We start from the raw sequence: 17,254 nt of genomic DNA, 5'->3' as shown, positions 1-17,254 counted from the left end.
TTCTATAGAAAATTTTGTCAAAACTTTATTTCTATAGAAAATTTTGTCCAAATTTTATTTCTATAGAAAATTTTGTCAAAATTTTAATTCTATAGAAAATCTTGTCAAAATGTTATTTCTATAGAAAATGTTGTCAAACTGAATAATACACGCATTTAATCGGTCATTTTTTAGTTTAATATAAACCACGTATGGACTAACATACAATTTAGAAGACGTTTTAAGATACCTTGCCATCGGCAAGTGTTACCGCAACCCAAGTAATTCGATTGTGGATGACAGTCTTTAGTATAAGTTTCTACACAATCCATGGTGGAGGGTACATAAGCTTCGGCCTGGCCGAACTTAGGACCGTATATACTTGTTTTGTATTCTATTCCCTTTGTGAAATTAAGCTTACTTCACTTTCTTTAACTTACCTCTCTTAGCTTCTCCTGCACTTCCTGTTCCTTTGCTATGTACAAGAGGAACCATCTTAGAGTCGATAAAGTAGTATCTACACCGGCACCAAAAAGATCAGCCATAAGATGCCACAATTGGGATGAATTGAAATACTCATCACATTTCGTTTGATGATAAGGATCGGGATGATTCCTTAATTCTTCTCGTTGCTCCAAGAAAAATTCCAATATACAAGTATTTTTCATATTTTCTCGTGTTGGATTAAATTTTCGATTGCGTAATTTTTCCTCACATTTCCGTACAATATTATCGTAAATTTGATGAGTTTTTGTTTTACCATCAAGTAGAAATTTTATGTTATTTTGATTGGAAGGTAAAAATCTGGTAAATAGAAATTATAGGGAAACATAGGAAAAATATTTAGTAGGGTCTTGGAATTTAATATAAATTTGAAGATAAGTTTCATGATGGATTGGTCTAAAATTTCGTTTAGATAAATCTCTCATAAATCGTATACCTCGACACAAATATTATAATAGACTCTCAATTTGATGGTCTATTTTTAATCATAGGATGATTAACACTCTATTTTTTACTCCATTCTATTTTCTTTGCCATCATAGCCACTTCAATTTAGAAATTCTAACTTTTTGGTTCTTAAAAATTTCAAAGATAATCGCCAATAGCCATTGTCGGCCAAACTTAATTTCCTACGTTGTTTTTTGTGTTTTTTTTTGGTGAAGGCAATGTTCTTACCTACCCGCTAAACAATACTTTCGCTTTTTGTTTTACAGTTTACTGTCTGTCTGGTTGGTTGGATTCGTTGATTGTTCGATTAGCTGACTCACCTTAGGAATGGCAAAAAGTTTACAACTCCCGAGACGCCGATAAGTTTAACGCCTGTTTCCTGTAGTTCCTGCAAATATCGCCAAGTGACATCATCGCGTGCATAAGTGATGCCAAATACGAGATCATTCATTATATTGCCCAGAGTGTGTTGAAGAGCTGAAAGAGGATTCACGGCCACCGACAAATTCTCAGAATCGCTTTGAAGACACTGCAACAAATATGAGAAAAACAACAACAACAGGAACGTCAGCATGAATGATAAAGTTGCAATTATACAGACACAGAAGAAATTAGCAATACAATAGGTGTGTTTTAAATCTAGATGGATATACAGTATGTCAAGAAAGTCTTTTGACATTGCCAAATATTTCAAATTCTAGAAATAATTGAAATATTAAATATTTTATTAAATTTTTAATTCTGTGTACGTATGTATACTTTGCAAAATACATAATAAAATATTTTTTTTTTTAAATTTCATTATATTTAATTTTGGAACAAAACATAATTTTTATCCCATTGTCAAAACACTTTCTTGACAAACTGTAAATATCCACTATTTAAATTTTTTATTCCAAGCAAAAAAAAAAAATTGAAGCATTAAGCGAAAAATTGCAATATATGTTATATTGGATTTAGATCTTGAGTTTTATAAATAATAAAAGTATATAATATAATTGTTAAACTATTAAATTATTTAATAGTTTATTAAAATATTTAATAATTAATAACCCATCAATAATTATGGGTGGTTGTTTGAGGCCATATATTAACACCACGTACCAAATTTCAACCATATCGGATGAATTTTGCTCTTCCAAGGGGCTCCTGAGGTCAAAGCTGGGGATCGGTTTATATGAGGGCTATATATACACACAGAGAATAGAATGGGTGGAAATCGGTTGTAATAATTTAAATTCCATAGTTGGAACAATAAGTCGTTTGTCTCTACCTACTCTCTCTATTTTCAACTATATTTTCATCTACTCAACCATTAGACAACTGTTATAACAGATTTTCCTTCGTGTTTTACGATAAATAGTTGTAGCAACCAAATGTATCTATTTTGAAATTGTTTGGTAGAACCTTCCTTAATAGAATTTCATGGCTGTAATTTAGTAATTATACTTTACATACGGTTGCCACAGCCGAATATAAATTGAATATTTTCAAATGTCAATATTAAAATTTCTTAAGTCGAGAAAAGACATACAGTGGCGGACTTAAGTATTCACACAGCGACATTTTAAAGGAAAAGTTCCTTATAATTAATTTTTAAATAAAAGTCGTTAGGTCATTAATGTCTTCGAGAAAAATTTTATGCAATATATTACTTACTTAAATTTGAGGTAAAATTTAAGCAAAGTATAAACTATCAAAAAAGACAGCCCAAAAAAGTAAAAAGAGGACGATTTCAGATGGACTAAAGTATTCACACTCTCGTAGTTATGGTCTCAAAAACCCTTCTATCCGAATATAATTCGTTAAATATGGCAATAATTTTATGTGACGAAATAGGGAAACCCCCGTAGACTTCTATTATCAATTAGTGAAGTGTATTAAATAGGTAATGCTGGGAAAATGGGCCGAAAACAAAAGGAAACTACAGAAGCTGAAAGAAAAATTATTTTGGACCTCTATAAACAAAATAAATCGTATGCAGAGATCGGAAAAATTTTGAATCGAAGTCGTTTTACAATATGCAGCATTGTAAAACGTTTCAAAGACTCTGCAGATTTCACAAATATGGAACGCTCTGGACGGCCACGAAAGTTAACTGCCAGAGAAGAAGCTCAGATTGTGAGAAAAATTAAAAAGGACCCAAAAATAACTTCTACTCAAGTGGCTGCGGAGTGCTTAGAAGAGATGGATAAAGAAATACATCCAAAAACGGTGCGCAGGACCCTCCATCTTGCTGGTTATAGCTCTAGAGTAGCGAGGAAAAAACCACTCACCAGCAAAACAAATAAATCCAAACGGCTTAACTTCGCAAAAATGTATAGAAACGAGCCAGAGAACTTTTGGGATGAAGTTATATTCTCAGACGAGAGTAAATTTAACATTTTTCAATCGGATGGAAGAGTTCGCGTTTGGAGACGGCCGAATACGGAGTTAGAAAAATATAATGTGGTCAGCACGGTCAAACATGGTGGAGGAGGGGTCATGGTATGGGGCTGTATGTCGTCAGCAGGTGTGGGGAACTTGGTTTTCATCGATGGTAAAATGGATAAAACAGTATACCTCAATATTTTGAAAGAAAACCTGTTACAAAGCGCGGCGAAGTTGGGTCTTGGAGAAAGTTTCTACTTTCAACAGGACAATGATCCCAAACACACCGCCCACGACGTACGAAAAAAAATTTGCTTTTTTCTATTTATTTTCATTTCACAAATCAAATATTTCTTTAAATAAAGATAAATAATAAATGAATACGAAATTACGTTTAATATATTACTGGGCTATCTATTTTTATTTAAACAATTTTGAAGACAAAACATGAAATCTTTTACTCTGTGAATATTTTTGTCCGTCACTGTATGTTTATAAATAGAAAAATATAACGACGAATTTTCTGCCTGTCCTTTTCGGCATTTACTATGGATCTCATTAAAAAATATTATATGATAATCCACGGAATTTGCTTATATTATGTCAAATGGATTAATTTAATGTAATACACAAAACTTCATGGAACCGGCGAAGAACTCGAAAGTGAACTTCAGTATCTAATTTTATGAGGACCTAATGAAAAATACGCCCTAATGAATGTATAGAAGAACTTGCAAGGAGTTAACCGGTGAAGCAAATTGGGTAAGTTTAATTTGTGTTTATGTATTTGTCCATTTTAATGCAATGCACCAGTTTTGGTCAGAGTATAAATACTTTTATTCTCAACAAAATCTGGATACACCAAGTATCGTTTCTGACATGTTGAGATAGATTCTCTAGCGATCTATCTCTTCCTACCATTTATTCCTTTGGGAAGATCCTGCTAATCATGAATGGAAACTTTGGTTCCCATTTATGTATATCTCACAGATTTCAGATTACGATTAATTTACTTATGTCCCAGCAAAAAATACTTCCGCAGTAAGACTTTAGTTGCGCTTTTTTGCATACAACAACACACTGCATGAATCGGTGGCAATAACGTAAACGAGTAATCAAAGTAGGTTATGATCATTCGTTTACGTTATTACAACCAATTCATGCAGTATAGATGCATGAAAGGTAGTGCTATTTTGCTTCACGCCTTCAATGCTATACTGAATATTTTATATCACTTCTGACCAATATTTCTATTAAACTGAGCAATTATATCAGCGCTATGTAGAAGCTGTTCTAAATTGGGACATCGCCCACAAAAATCAGCGCTGATTCAGTTGTATTTCATGCAGTTGGTTCTGCCTCTCTCCCTTACAATCCTGCTGAAATAATGCTCCATTTTTTGCTGGGGTGGCATAATAATGGTCTAATATTTCTCAATTTTATTCCAGATTAAAGTTTTTCCTCAATGTATATATACCTCAATGTATATATTTTTTTTTATTTTAGAAAACTTATCTGCGGAGATGCTGATGACTCCTATCCCTGCTGGGTGGTATATATGGTACACTTTCTCAATAACAATTTTAATTTAGACTTTAACATATGTAAAATATTATATAATAGTATAATATGTGTGTATATTTATTTATATTCTAAAATAAATATATTTAAACTAAGTGTAATATTTTAATAAAATATAATATAATATTTAACTGGGTCAAAATTGGTTTTTAATTTGGTAACGAACACTATTAAGGTCGGGCAGCACCATCGAATGATGAAGGTAGCAACAACCGATATCGTCGACAGACCCAACCACCACCATATGAGATATTGGTTGTGTCGACCGAATCAGTCGGGTGGCACAACTGCCAACTGGTAGTTGCTACAACTGCCAAAAGGAGGTTGGCAATAAATTCGATTGTCACAATCAATCTGTATTCTCTGTGTAATTATGGACCGATTTCGACCAATTTTTGGATGGTCATTAGAGACCATATACTGACACTATGTACCAAATTTCAGCCGGATCGGATGAAATTTGCATCTCTTAGAGGCTCCGCAAGCCAAATCGGGGGGATCGGTTTATATGGGGGCTATATATAATTATTGACCGATGTGGATCAATTTTTGCATAGTTGTTAGAGACCATATACTAACACCATGTACCAAATTTCAGCCGGTTCGGATTAAACTTTCTTCTCTTAGAGGCTCCGCAATCCAAATCTGGGGATCGGTTTATATGGGGGCTATATATAATTCTGGGCCGATGTGAACCAATTTTTGCATGGTTGATAAAGACCATATACTAACACCATGTACCAAATTTCAGCCGGATCGGATGAAATTTGCTTCTCCTAGAGGCTCCGAAAGCCAAAACGTGGATCGGTTTATATGCACTGAAAAAACAGTGAACCCACCAGGAAGAATACTTTTGGTAAATTTTAGAAAATTTTTACTAAACAGTACTACAAACGCTGACATCACGCCGATATCACAAAATTAAGTAAATATTTTTCGACAAATTCAAGAAAATTTATTAAACATAATTAATTTTTTTCACTTGTTAAAGAAAATTTTGTAGCTTGAAGGAAAAAATTGGAGTTCAAAATTGCAAGAATGTCTTTAGTGATATATGAAGTTCATGGTGTACGTATTTGTAGTAAAATTTACAAACTTAAAGAAATAATGAACTATTTTGTGAGAAATACGAATTTAGTAAATCTTTATGCTTAATTCCTGTATAATTTTTTCCTGTTTTTTTAGTTCATTTAACTGTCGTACGCAAAAAATTATTGGAGTAAAGGACAATTTCTCCAAACATAATAATTCCATGAACTAAAATAAAGTTAAATTGGCTTTAGTGAAATAGATAGTTCACTTTTTTTTTGAGTGTGGTAGCTATATATAATTATGGACCGATGTGGACCAATTTTTGCATGGTTGTTAGAGACCATATACTAACACCATGTACCCAATGTCAGCCGGATCGGATAAAATTTGTTTCTCTCAGAGGATCGGCAAGCCAAATGGACCCCCAAGGTCCGTTTATATGGGGGCTATACGTAAAAGTGAACCGATATGGCCCATTTGCAATACCATCCGACCTACATCAATAACAACTACTTGTGCCAAGTTTCAAGTCGATAGCTTGTTTCGTTCGGAAGCGTGATTTCAACAGACGGACGGACGGACATGCTTAGCTCGATTCAGAACTTCACCACGACCCAGAATATATATACTTTATGGGGTCTTAGAGCAAGACAAAGTCATTGAGAACGATGGCAAAAATTCATGAATTGGGCTTCGAATTGCTTCCCCACCCACCGTATTCTCCAGATCTGGCCCCCAGCGACTTTTTCTTGTTCTCAGACCTCAAAAGGATGCTCGTAAGGAAAACATTTGGCTGCAATGAAGAGGTGATCGCCGAAACTGAGGCTTATTTTGAGGCAAAACCGAAGGAGTACTACCAAAATGGTATCAAAAAATTGGAAGGTCGTTATAATCGTTGTATCGCTCTTGAAGGGAACTATGTTGAATAATAAAAACGAATTTTGACAAAAAAAAATTGTTTTCCTTTGTTAGACCGGGGACTTATCAGCCAACCTGTTAATTGTGAACCGATGACCAGTTGTGATTTTTGGAGCTTCGCAGTTAGAATTTTGGCACGTGTTGTAACCATAACTATCATGGCAAAATTGACTTAGAAAATGTAAAAAAGTATAAAATAGTTGTTTATATGGAAATATATAAAAAACCAAAAATTTGAACAGGAACACAATATATGTGCTAGATATATGTTTTACCTCATAACCCTTTCATAAAATACATTTACTTTTGTTGCACTTGATATACGTTTTTTTTTTGTTGTTTTCTGATGAAAGCGAAAACAAAGTAAAACAACTGAAAAATAACCAGAAAAAAAATCAAACGTCTAAATGTAGTCTGATATACGACCAAAGTTATTTTTGCCAGACGACTATGAAAAGGATGAATCAACCGAAATGTTTGTGGAAAAAACGAATTACGCTTTGAACTCATTCATATCCACACCAATGGAGTCCCAAAGGAATGCCATTCAGTAATGTTTGGGGAACATTTATTTATTTATTCATTATTAAGTTACAATTGAAATTGATAACTTAAATGGCTTAATGGTTATGACAACTAAGGTCTTAAGCTCACAAGGTGTATTTATTACATTTATACTTTGTAATTATGGATAATTCTTTGTTTTATAGATAATGATACAATGATGTGTCTTTCAAAAATTTTAAGATTTTAGTTATGTTGTTAAATTTAGGAATTGAAATTAATTCGAGTGGATTGGGGAACATGAATTTAATATTAATTTTATACAATATGGTGTACCAACTAGACCAAACCATAAATATTGTTCAAGGTATATTTTTGCAAGATGAGAGATTAGTAAGAATGTCATTTGCACAATAATGGAATTAAAGAAAATTTTTTTGTATTGAGGAAAAAAAATAAAAAAACAGACACACATTCATATTTATGACAATGTATATCACTCAACGTAAAAAAAAGAACTTAAATCCTACACTGAAAAATAAGCATGCCCGGTTCCAAAGAGTTTGTCTTTATTTTAACAATTTTGATATTGATTCCGAGCCAAAGAAGCAGAGAATACAAGTAAGGATACTTTTAAGACACAATTCTCTTTTAAATTTGGGTTTTGTGACAAATTTTAATTTTTCGTTATTAGCTTTTTTTCTTCATATGCTATCAAAGTCCTTTAAAAATGAGTTAACGACAAGTTTATTTTCCACATTCAGACAGGAGAAGTTATGCTATGTTTCAAGTAAAAAACATCTTTAAAATAAAGTGTTTAAAAACATGTCCTATTTTTGAACGATTTTTTGCTTTGTAGTCAAGATGCAAACAGACATCATATATATAAAGACAATTTCATTAATTTTAAAGAATTTTTCTGAATTTTTAAAGTCAAGTTGACCTTACACCAAAAATTTTTTCTTTCATGTTATGACACCCATTTTAAAGTCAAATCACTTAATTATAAGGACAATACGACTTCATTGAAAAGTTCATCGACTTTTGGACAAGGAACAAAACTTTATATCAGAGAAATGCGTCTTCTATGCTAAGCGAAATTTGCATTCGTATTTTAAGGACATGCAATCTTTGGTCTCACGACAATATTTTTTTCAGTGTAAATACTACTAAGCAACATTGTATATTTTATTACGTATTGTTTAACGATTTCTTTCATAAGTAAATAAGAACCAAAAAGACGTACGAACCTGGATACATTCCTGGACACCTTTATGAATACGTTGCTCAAGGCCGGATCGAATTTCACCGAATTTCTTTGACATTCCTAATGATTTCAGCCAATCAATGGTGTGACGTCGTTGATCTCTCCACAAAGGGCCTTCAGCACATATTAAACCTAGAGAGATTAGGGATAAGGAAGTGAAGAAAAACAAAAAATAATAAAAACAAATAAACTTACACCTAAAAAATGTGAACCATTTAGGGCACTAAAGCTAATTTATCTCTATTTTAGTTAATGGAATTATTATGTTTTGTGAGAGTTTCCTCAACTTTAATAATTTTTGGCATACGTAAGTTAAATCAATAAAAAAGAGGGGAAGAAATTATGCACAAATGAAACATAAAATTTTACTTAATTCGAAATCCCTCAAAATTTTCAGTGTACTTCGTGTGGCGCTAAAGATTATTATTTTTTTATTTTTAACTGTATTTTTCCCTTAAACCTACGTCTAACAAAAAAAAGTTTTTTAGAAATGTTTATTTATTTTTGTGATATCGGCCGGTAAATAAAGTTCTTACACTTGAGTTAACATTTTTTAAATTAACCAAAATTAAAGAAAATTTTCCCTCCAGGTGAATTCATTGTTTAAAATACAAAAAAAAAAAAACTAAATGCCAATATTTTATTTAGAAATTCAAATTTTTATTAATATTAAAAAATACTTATTAATGTCTACATCTTAATTTCCAAAGCCATTAATAACAATAATAAAAAAATAAACTTACACTTAAAATATGAGCCATTTAGGGCACTAATGCTAATTTAACTCTATTTTAGTTTATGGATTTATTATGTTTTGTGAAAGTTTCCTTAACATTATTAATTTTTGGTGTATGTAAGTTAAATTAATAAAAACAAGTATATACGGCCGTAAGTTCGGCCAGGCCGAAGCTTATGTACCCTCCACCATGGATGGTGTAGAAACTTCTTCTAAACACTGTCATCCACAATCGAATTACTTAAGTTGTGGTGACGCTTGCCGATGGCAAGGTATCTTAAAACCTTCTAATACAGTCTTCTAAATTGTAATTAAGTCCATACGTGGTCTATATTAAATCAAAAAAGATCGATTAAATACGTATATAATTCAATTTGACACAATTTCCTATAGAAATAAAATTTTAACAAAATTTTTTATAGAAAAAAAATTTTAACAAAATTTTCTATAGAAATGATATTTTAACAACATTTTCTATAGAAATAAAATTTTGACAAAATTTTCTATAGAAATAAAATGTTGGTAGATTATTTTTGGCTCGATTGGCAACCATGATTATGAACCGCTATGGACCAATTTTTGTGTGATTGGAGACCGGCTATATATAACTATAGACCGATATTGACCAATTTTGGTATGGTTGTTAGCCTCGTTCCAAATATGAAGAAGATCGGATGAATGTTGCTCCTCCAAGAGGCTCCGGAGGTCAAATCTGGAGAACGGTTTATATGGTGGCTATATATAATTATGGACCGATATGGACCAATTCTAGCACGGTTGTAAGAGATCATATACTAACATCATGTTCCAAATTTCAACCGGATTGGAAGAAATTTGCTTCTCTTAGAAACTCTGGAGAACGGTTTATATGGGGGCTATATATAATTACGGACCGATATGGACCAATTCTAGCACGGTTGTTAGAGATCATATACTAACATCATGTTCCAAATTTCAACCGGATTGGAAGAAATTTGCTTCTCTTAGAGACTCCGCAAGCCAAATATGTGGATCGGTTTATATGGGGGCTATATATAATTATGAACCAATGTGGACCAATTTTTGCATGGTTGTTAGAGACCATACCAACATCATGTGCCAAATTTCAGGCGGATCGGATGAAATAGGTTTCGCTTTGGGGCTTCGCAAGCCAAATCTGGTGATCGGATTATATGGGAGCTATATATAATTAAGGACCGATGTGAAGATCGGATGAAATTTGCTTCTCTTAGAGGCTCCGCAAGCCAAATCGGGGGATCGGTTTATATGGGGGCTATATGTAACAAGGTTGTTAGAGATCGTATACTAACACCATGTACCGGATCGGATGCAATTTGCTTCTCTTAGAGCAATCGCAAATCAAATTTGGGGTTCCGTTTATATGGGGGCTGTACGTAAAAGTGGACCGATTTGGCCCATTTGCAATACCTTCCGACCTACATCAATAACAACTTGTGCCAAGTTTCAAGTCGATAGCTTGTTTCGTTCGAAAGTTTGCGTGATTTCAACAGACGGACGGACGGACATGCTTAGATCGACTCAGAATTTCACCACGACCCAGAATATAATAGCAAGTGCGTCAAGCTATCAATCAGCCCAGGCTGACACCAGAGTGACAAATAATCATCGATAGTATTTTATGAAACGCGTGCGAACTCTACAAACGGAATATACCCTCCCCCCCCACGGGGGTATATTAGGGAGGGTATAAAAAGAGGAGAAAATTATGCACAAATGAAACATAAAGTTTTACTTAATTCGAAATCCCTCAAAATAGTTAAGAATTTTTTTAAATTTGTTAATTTTGCCATAATTGCATCCATCGTGAACTTCGTGTGGCGCAAAAGAAATTTTTTAATTCTATTAATTCGAAAAATATACGTATATTTGTGATATCGGCGTTTGTACATTTAAGTTAACATTTTCTAAAATTAAACAAAATTTTACTTCCAGGTAGGTTCACAGTTTTTTGAGTGTAAGCAAATTAAAAATAAAAAACTAAATGCTAATATTTTATCTTAGAAATACAAATTTAAGATTAATTCCAATTTTTATTAATATAAAAAAAATGTTAATGCCTACATATTTTTTCCCTTTAAAGCTTCATCTAGCAAATTTTCTGGAATTTTTCGAAAAATATTTACTTATATTTGTGATATCGGCAGGTAATTGACGTTTATACATTTAAGTTAACAATTTCTAAAATTAAGCAAAATTTTCTAAAATTAAACAAAATGTACCTGTTTTTTTTTTTTTTTTTTTTTTTTTTAGTGTAAACAAATTTAAAAAAATAAATAAATTCCAATATTTTAGTTTCGAAATTCAAATTTATGATTAATTAAAAATTTTTATTAATATTAAAAACAATTCTTATTAATGTCTACGACTTAATTTACAAAACCATTAAAAAACAAAAAAGAAAAAAAATTAAGTTCGTTTCCTAAGTCTTTTGTTTTTCAACATTTCAATACTCACCATAACCACCCATAATGCCATGTGTTACATACAGTGGTGCTCTTGCCGTAAAGTCTTCTCTTTTAAGAAACTCTCTTACCAATGTAGCATCCGACACCACAATAGTGTTAATGCTACCCATTTTCAGTTTATAAATAGGACCATACTTCAAAGCCAGTTGCTGCAATGTTTTGTATGGCGTTTTAACGTCTATGAATGGTAAATAGCCTACAAAAGGTAAACCAATAGGTCCTGGTGGCTGATGACGCACACGTATAAATAGAGCCCATACCGCCAATGTGAATATGGCAACGATAATGCCAAAGAGTTGCTAGAATTAACAAAAGAAGGAAATACCAAACAATGAAAAGGACGATAATTTGCAGACATCAGGTAGATTCAGGCATTATTATGTTTAGCTGATGGAATTTTCTTACTACTTCTGGCTATTTCCTGGTAAATTATGCGTAAGCAGATCTAAGAACAATATTGGCACAATGTGTTTTTTTTAGTTTTCTGGGAAATGTCTTGAGCAAAATTTTTTCTGATCTTAGTCACTTTTAGAATTTAGAAGATTTCAATAAGCATCGCTGACTAACCTGTGGAAGTCACAGTAAGAGGCATTTTCAAGGAATTATTATTTTTTTTTTTTTATTATTTTTATTAGGAAATAACGCTACTTTGAAACGTTTAACTAAATATTTTGAAAAATGTACAATGCTTGTAAAATGGATTTAATATTTTTTCAACTAAATTAAAATAATTTGTAGTATTTTACTTTTTTTTCCCTGTTTTCAACCTATTTGAAATAAAAACAAGTATATACGGCCGTAAGTTCGGCCAGGCCGAATCTTACGTACCCTCCACCATTGCGTAGAAACTTCTACGAAAGACTGGCATACACAATCGAATTAATTGGGTTGTGATATCTTAAAACTTCTTAACATTGTTTTCTAAATTGTAAGTTAGTCCATACGTTGTAGAGAACCAGAATTGAAATATCCGGAGGTCAAATCTGGAGATCGGCTTTCGATTTTCGATCAATTTATGCATGGGTGTTTGAGGCCATATATTAACACCACGTACCAAATATCAACTGAATCAGATGAATTTTGGTCTTCCAAATGTCTTCCACATTAGTGAACTTCTCTCTTACCACTGAGTGCTGCCCGATTCCATGTTAAGCTCAATGACAAGGGACCTCCTTTTTATAGCCGAGTCCGAATGGCGTTCCACATTACAATGAAACCGCTTAGAGAAGCTTTGAAACCCTCAGTAATGTCACCAGCATTACTGAGGTGGTATAATCCACCGCTGAAAAACTTTTTGGTGTTCGGTCGAAACAGGAATCGAACCCACGACCTTGTATATGCAAGGCGTGCATGCTAACCATTGCACCACGGTGGCTCCCGACCATATACTAACACCACATACCAAATTTCAGCCGGATTGGATGAAATTTTCTTCTCTTAGAGGCTCCGCAAGCCAAATCTGGGGATCGGTTTATATGGGGGCTATATATAATTATGGACCGATGTGGGCCAATTTTTGCGTGGTTGTTAAAGACCATGCATGGGTGTTTGAGGCCATATATTTACACCATATACCAAATTTCAGGATCGGATGAAATTGTTAACGGCCATATATTAGCACAATGTACCAAATTTCAACTAACTCGGATGAAATTTGCTCCTCCAAGAGGCTCCAAAACCAAATCTCGTGATCGGTTTATATGGGGGCTATATATGATTATGGACTGATATGAACCAATTCCTGCATGGTTGTTGGATACCATATACTAACATACGTACCAAATTTCAACCCAATTGGGTGAATGTTGCTCTTCCAAGGGGCTCCGGAGGTCAAATCTGTTGATGGGTTTATATGGGGGCTATATATAAATATGCACCGAGGTGGACCAATTTTTGCATGGTTGTTAGAGACCATATACTAACACCATGTACCAAATTTCAGCCGGATCGGATGAAATTTGCTTCTCCTAGAGCAATCGCAAGCCAAATTTGGGGGTCCGTTTATATGGGGGCTATACGTAAAAGTGGACCGATATGGCCCATTTGCAATACCCTCTGACCTACATCAATTACAACTACTTGTGCTAAGTTTCAAGTCGATAGCCTGTTTCGTTCGGAAGTTTGCGTGATTTCAACAGACGGACGGACGGACATGCTCAGATCGTCTCAGAATTTCACCTCTACCCAGAATATATATACTTTATGGGGTCTTAGAGCAATATTTCGATGTGTTACAAACGGAATGACAAAGTTAATATACCCCCATACTATGGTGGAGGGTATAAAAAGTTAAAATTACCCATTAAAAATATGAAAATAGCGGGTTATAAACAATTGAATTGAATAAACTTCCCGTGTACGAGTAGTTAGAATAAAGAAGATTTTTGGAAGGTATTTTTTGGAAGTGCTTAACAAGTTGTTTCTTTAGAATAATTTCCAAATTATTTTACTGGGTAATTGCACACATACTGCATAATGTATGCGTTGTCTATTTGTAAACTAATATCTATTTATAGATCACTGTTTAATGCATACAAGCGCATTAAAAATATATATATTTAATGAAAACAAACAACTTTAGTTGATGGAGTTCCGTTAAGGCCCACTATTTATCGATGGTGTAGTGAATTTAACCGTGGTCATAGTTCACTGTAAGACGATTTGCATGAGGGTCGCCCAAAGTCAGTTGTTATTCCGGAATCCATTTATGCAGTGCGCTATTTGGTATTATAAGATAGTCAGGTTATCTATAGTGAGATTGAGACAACTTTAGGAATTTGTGGACCAGCATCAATTTAACATTAGAATTTTACGTCAACATATTTTTTTCGCGGTGGATCCCACAAAAAGGCCGCTACTATGTTCGGTTTTCGATTTGAAAATCGCATTACTTGCGCGATTACTTTCTCAAAACCAATTATACTTATAAATGAAAATCAATATATTTCTTTTAAATCTTGACGAAATGCAGATGAAAACAAGTAAGTAAAGTCTAAAGTCGGGCGGGGCCAACTATATATTATAAACTTCACCACTATCAAAATTTTTACCATCTCAACTTCTTCAAATTTGTTGGAAGTTTTATATTCTCATATACAAATATTTTAATCTTAAGAGACAATTGTTTGTACTTCTACAAAATCAAATACAACGTTAGTAAAAAAATTTGGCAAATATAAAGCTAGAGTCGACCAATCGAAAGGAATCGAGAATCGTGTGTGATTCAACGCAAGCAAATTTTGACTGCAATATTGAATGTATGTTGGTCCCACTAACAACATGACGATCTTGTAATATCAGTTGGCGCACATCATCAATGTTTTCTGGAGCAACTGACTTTGGACGACTTTCACGAAATTCGCTTTGGCGTGCACTATCGATAAACACTGGCTCTTAACGAAGCTTCTTGCAGATTTGGCTTGCAGCCTCTCTTGGAGGAGCAATATTCACCCGATCAGGTAGAAATTTGGTACGTGGTGTTAGTATATGGTCTCTAACAACCATGCAAAAATGGGTCCACATCGGTCCATAATTATATATAGACGCCATATAAACCGATCCCCAGATTTGACCTCCGGAGCCTCATGGATGAGCAAACTTCATCCGATCCGGTTGAAATTTGGTACATGGTGTTAGCATATGGTCTCTAATAACCGTGCAAAAATTGGTCCATATCGGTTCTTAATTATATATAGCCCCTATATAAACCGATCCCCAGATTAGGCTTGCGGAGCCTCTAAGAGAAGCAAATTTCATACGATCCGGTTGAAATTTGGTACATGGAGTTAGCGTATGGTCTCTAACAACCGTGCAGAAATTGGTCCACATGCGTCCATAATTATCTATAGCCCCCATATAAACCGATCCCCAGTTTTGACATCCGGAGCCTCATGGATGAGCAAAATTCATCCGATTCGGTTGAAATTTGTACATGGTGTTAGTATATGGTCTCTAACAACCATGCAAAAATTGGTCCATACGGTCTTAATTATATAAACCCCATTTAAACCGATCCCCAGATTTGACTTTCGTAGCTCTTGGAGGAGCAAAATTCATCCGATCCGGTTGAAATTTGGTACGTGGTGAAATGTGGTACACATTTGGCCAAAATTTGTCCGTATCGGTCTATAGTTATATATAGCCTATTTACAAAAGTAATCTACCAAAATTTTATTTTTATAGAACATTTTGTCAAAATTTTATTACTATAGAAAATTTTATTATTATAGCAAATTTTGTCAAAATTTTATTACTATGCAAAATTTTGTCAAGATTTTATTTCTGTAGAAAAATTTATCAACATTTTATTTCTATAGAAAAATTTGTCAAAATTTTATTGCTATTGAAAGTTTTATTTTATTTCTATTAAAATTTTTGTCAAACTGAATTATATACGTATTTAATCGGCCTTTTTTTTATTAATATATACTCCGTATGGACTAACTTACAATTGAGAAGACGGTGTTAAGAAGTTGTAAGATACCTTGCCATCAGCAAGTGTTACCGCAACCCAAGTAATTCGATTGTGGATGACAGTCTTTCGTAGAAGTTTCTATGCAATCCATGGTGGAGGGTACATAAGATTCGGCCTGGCCGAGCTTACGGCCGTATATACTTGTTTTATTTTCTTTTTTTCACTTGACCATCATTAAATGTAGGTATCAACAGAGATCTCTTTGTTTGTATTGGCATCATCAGTATTTGCATATAATTGAGAGTGCATTAGGGAATATCTTTGTTTGTGGCACTAATCATATTGACATGTAATTGAGAGATGGAGGCATGCAATGAGCAAGGTTAGACGCCAAAGTATGTTTATCTCACACTTGAGAGAATGGAAGAGATTTGAGAAGTAGCAAAATGTATAGAATTATCAACAATCTTAGATCGTAGCTTACAGATGAACATTTCTCATGAGAGAGTATATAAGGAAACTAGCACTTTGCACGTGTCCATACAAATAAAGAAACTGAACACTCGAATACATCATAAGAGAGTAAGGTTTTGATGAACGCTGTTAACTTCAAACATTTTAATGAAATTTAATAACTCTGGCGTTTCTCATAATGTTATGCATTAATCAATAGCATTTTGTTTAACTTACCAATGAAGACAACTCCATGACTTCTGGCGACTACTGATTACAAATTGGGACCAAAAACTTTCTAAAAAATCACCAAAAAAATAAAAAGTCAATTAAACAATCATTGATGGCACGGTTAAATAATTATTTAATATTTTACTTCCCAAAAAAAAAGTAAATAAAAAAGCCTCAAAATCAAATAAATACCATTACTCACCTTAGTTTTGTTGTTTTTTCTTTCTTCAGTGTTTTATTTTTACACACAAACAAAACCGAAAGAAATTTAAATACGTTTTCAAATGAAATGCACAGACAGCAGTATCAAGTACCGGTAACTTCAGTTGTCA

The 17,254-nt window shown here is 33.4% G+C and overlaps 1 protein-coding gene across 1 annotated transcript in view; it reads right to left on the bottom strand.

Moving 5' to 3' along the window:
- Window positions 1-17,254, bottom strand: part of phtm (cytochrome P450 enzyme phantom) — a 22,459-nt gene extending 5,205 nt beyond the window's left edge. Inside the window, exons 1-6 of the mRNA XM_075302842.1 lie at window positions 17,125-17,254; window positions 16,929-16,989; window positions 11,814-12,123; window positions 8,586-8,734; window positions 1,251-1,459; window positions 420-783 (exon numbers count right to left, since the gene is read on the bottom strand). Of these exons, the coding sequence (XP_075158957.1) occupies window positions 420-783; window positions 1,251-1,459; window positions 8,586-8,734; window positions 11,814-12,123; window positions 16,929-16,946 (1,050 nt within the window). The 5' untranslated portion in view covers window positions 16,947-16,989; window positions 17,125-17,254. The remainder of the gene's footprint in view (window positions 1-419; window positions 784-1,250; window positions 1,460-8,585; window positions 8,735-11,813; window positions 12,124-16,928; window positions 16,990-17,124) is intronic.

This window comes from Haematobia irritans, chromosome 3 (assembly GCF_050003625.1).
Source record: "Haematobia irritans isolate KBUSLIRL chromosome 3, ASM5000362v1, whole genome shotgun sequence".
In the NCBI taxonomy this organism is placed as follows: domain Eukaryota; kingdom Metazoa; phylum Arthropoda; class Insecta; order Diptera; family Muscidae; genus Haematobia; species Haematobia irritans.
This window is presented reverse-complemented; position numbering and strand designations above follow the sequence as displayed.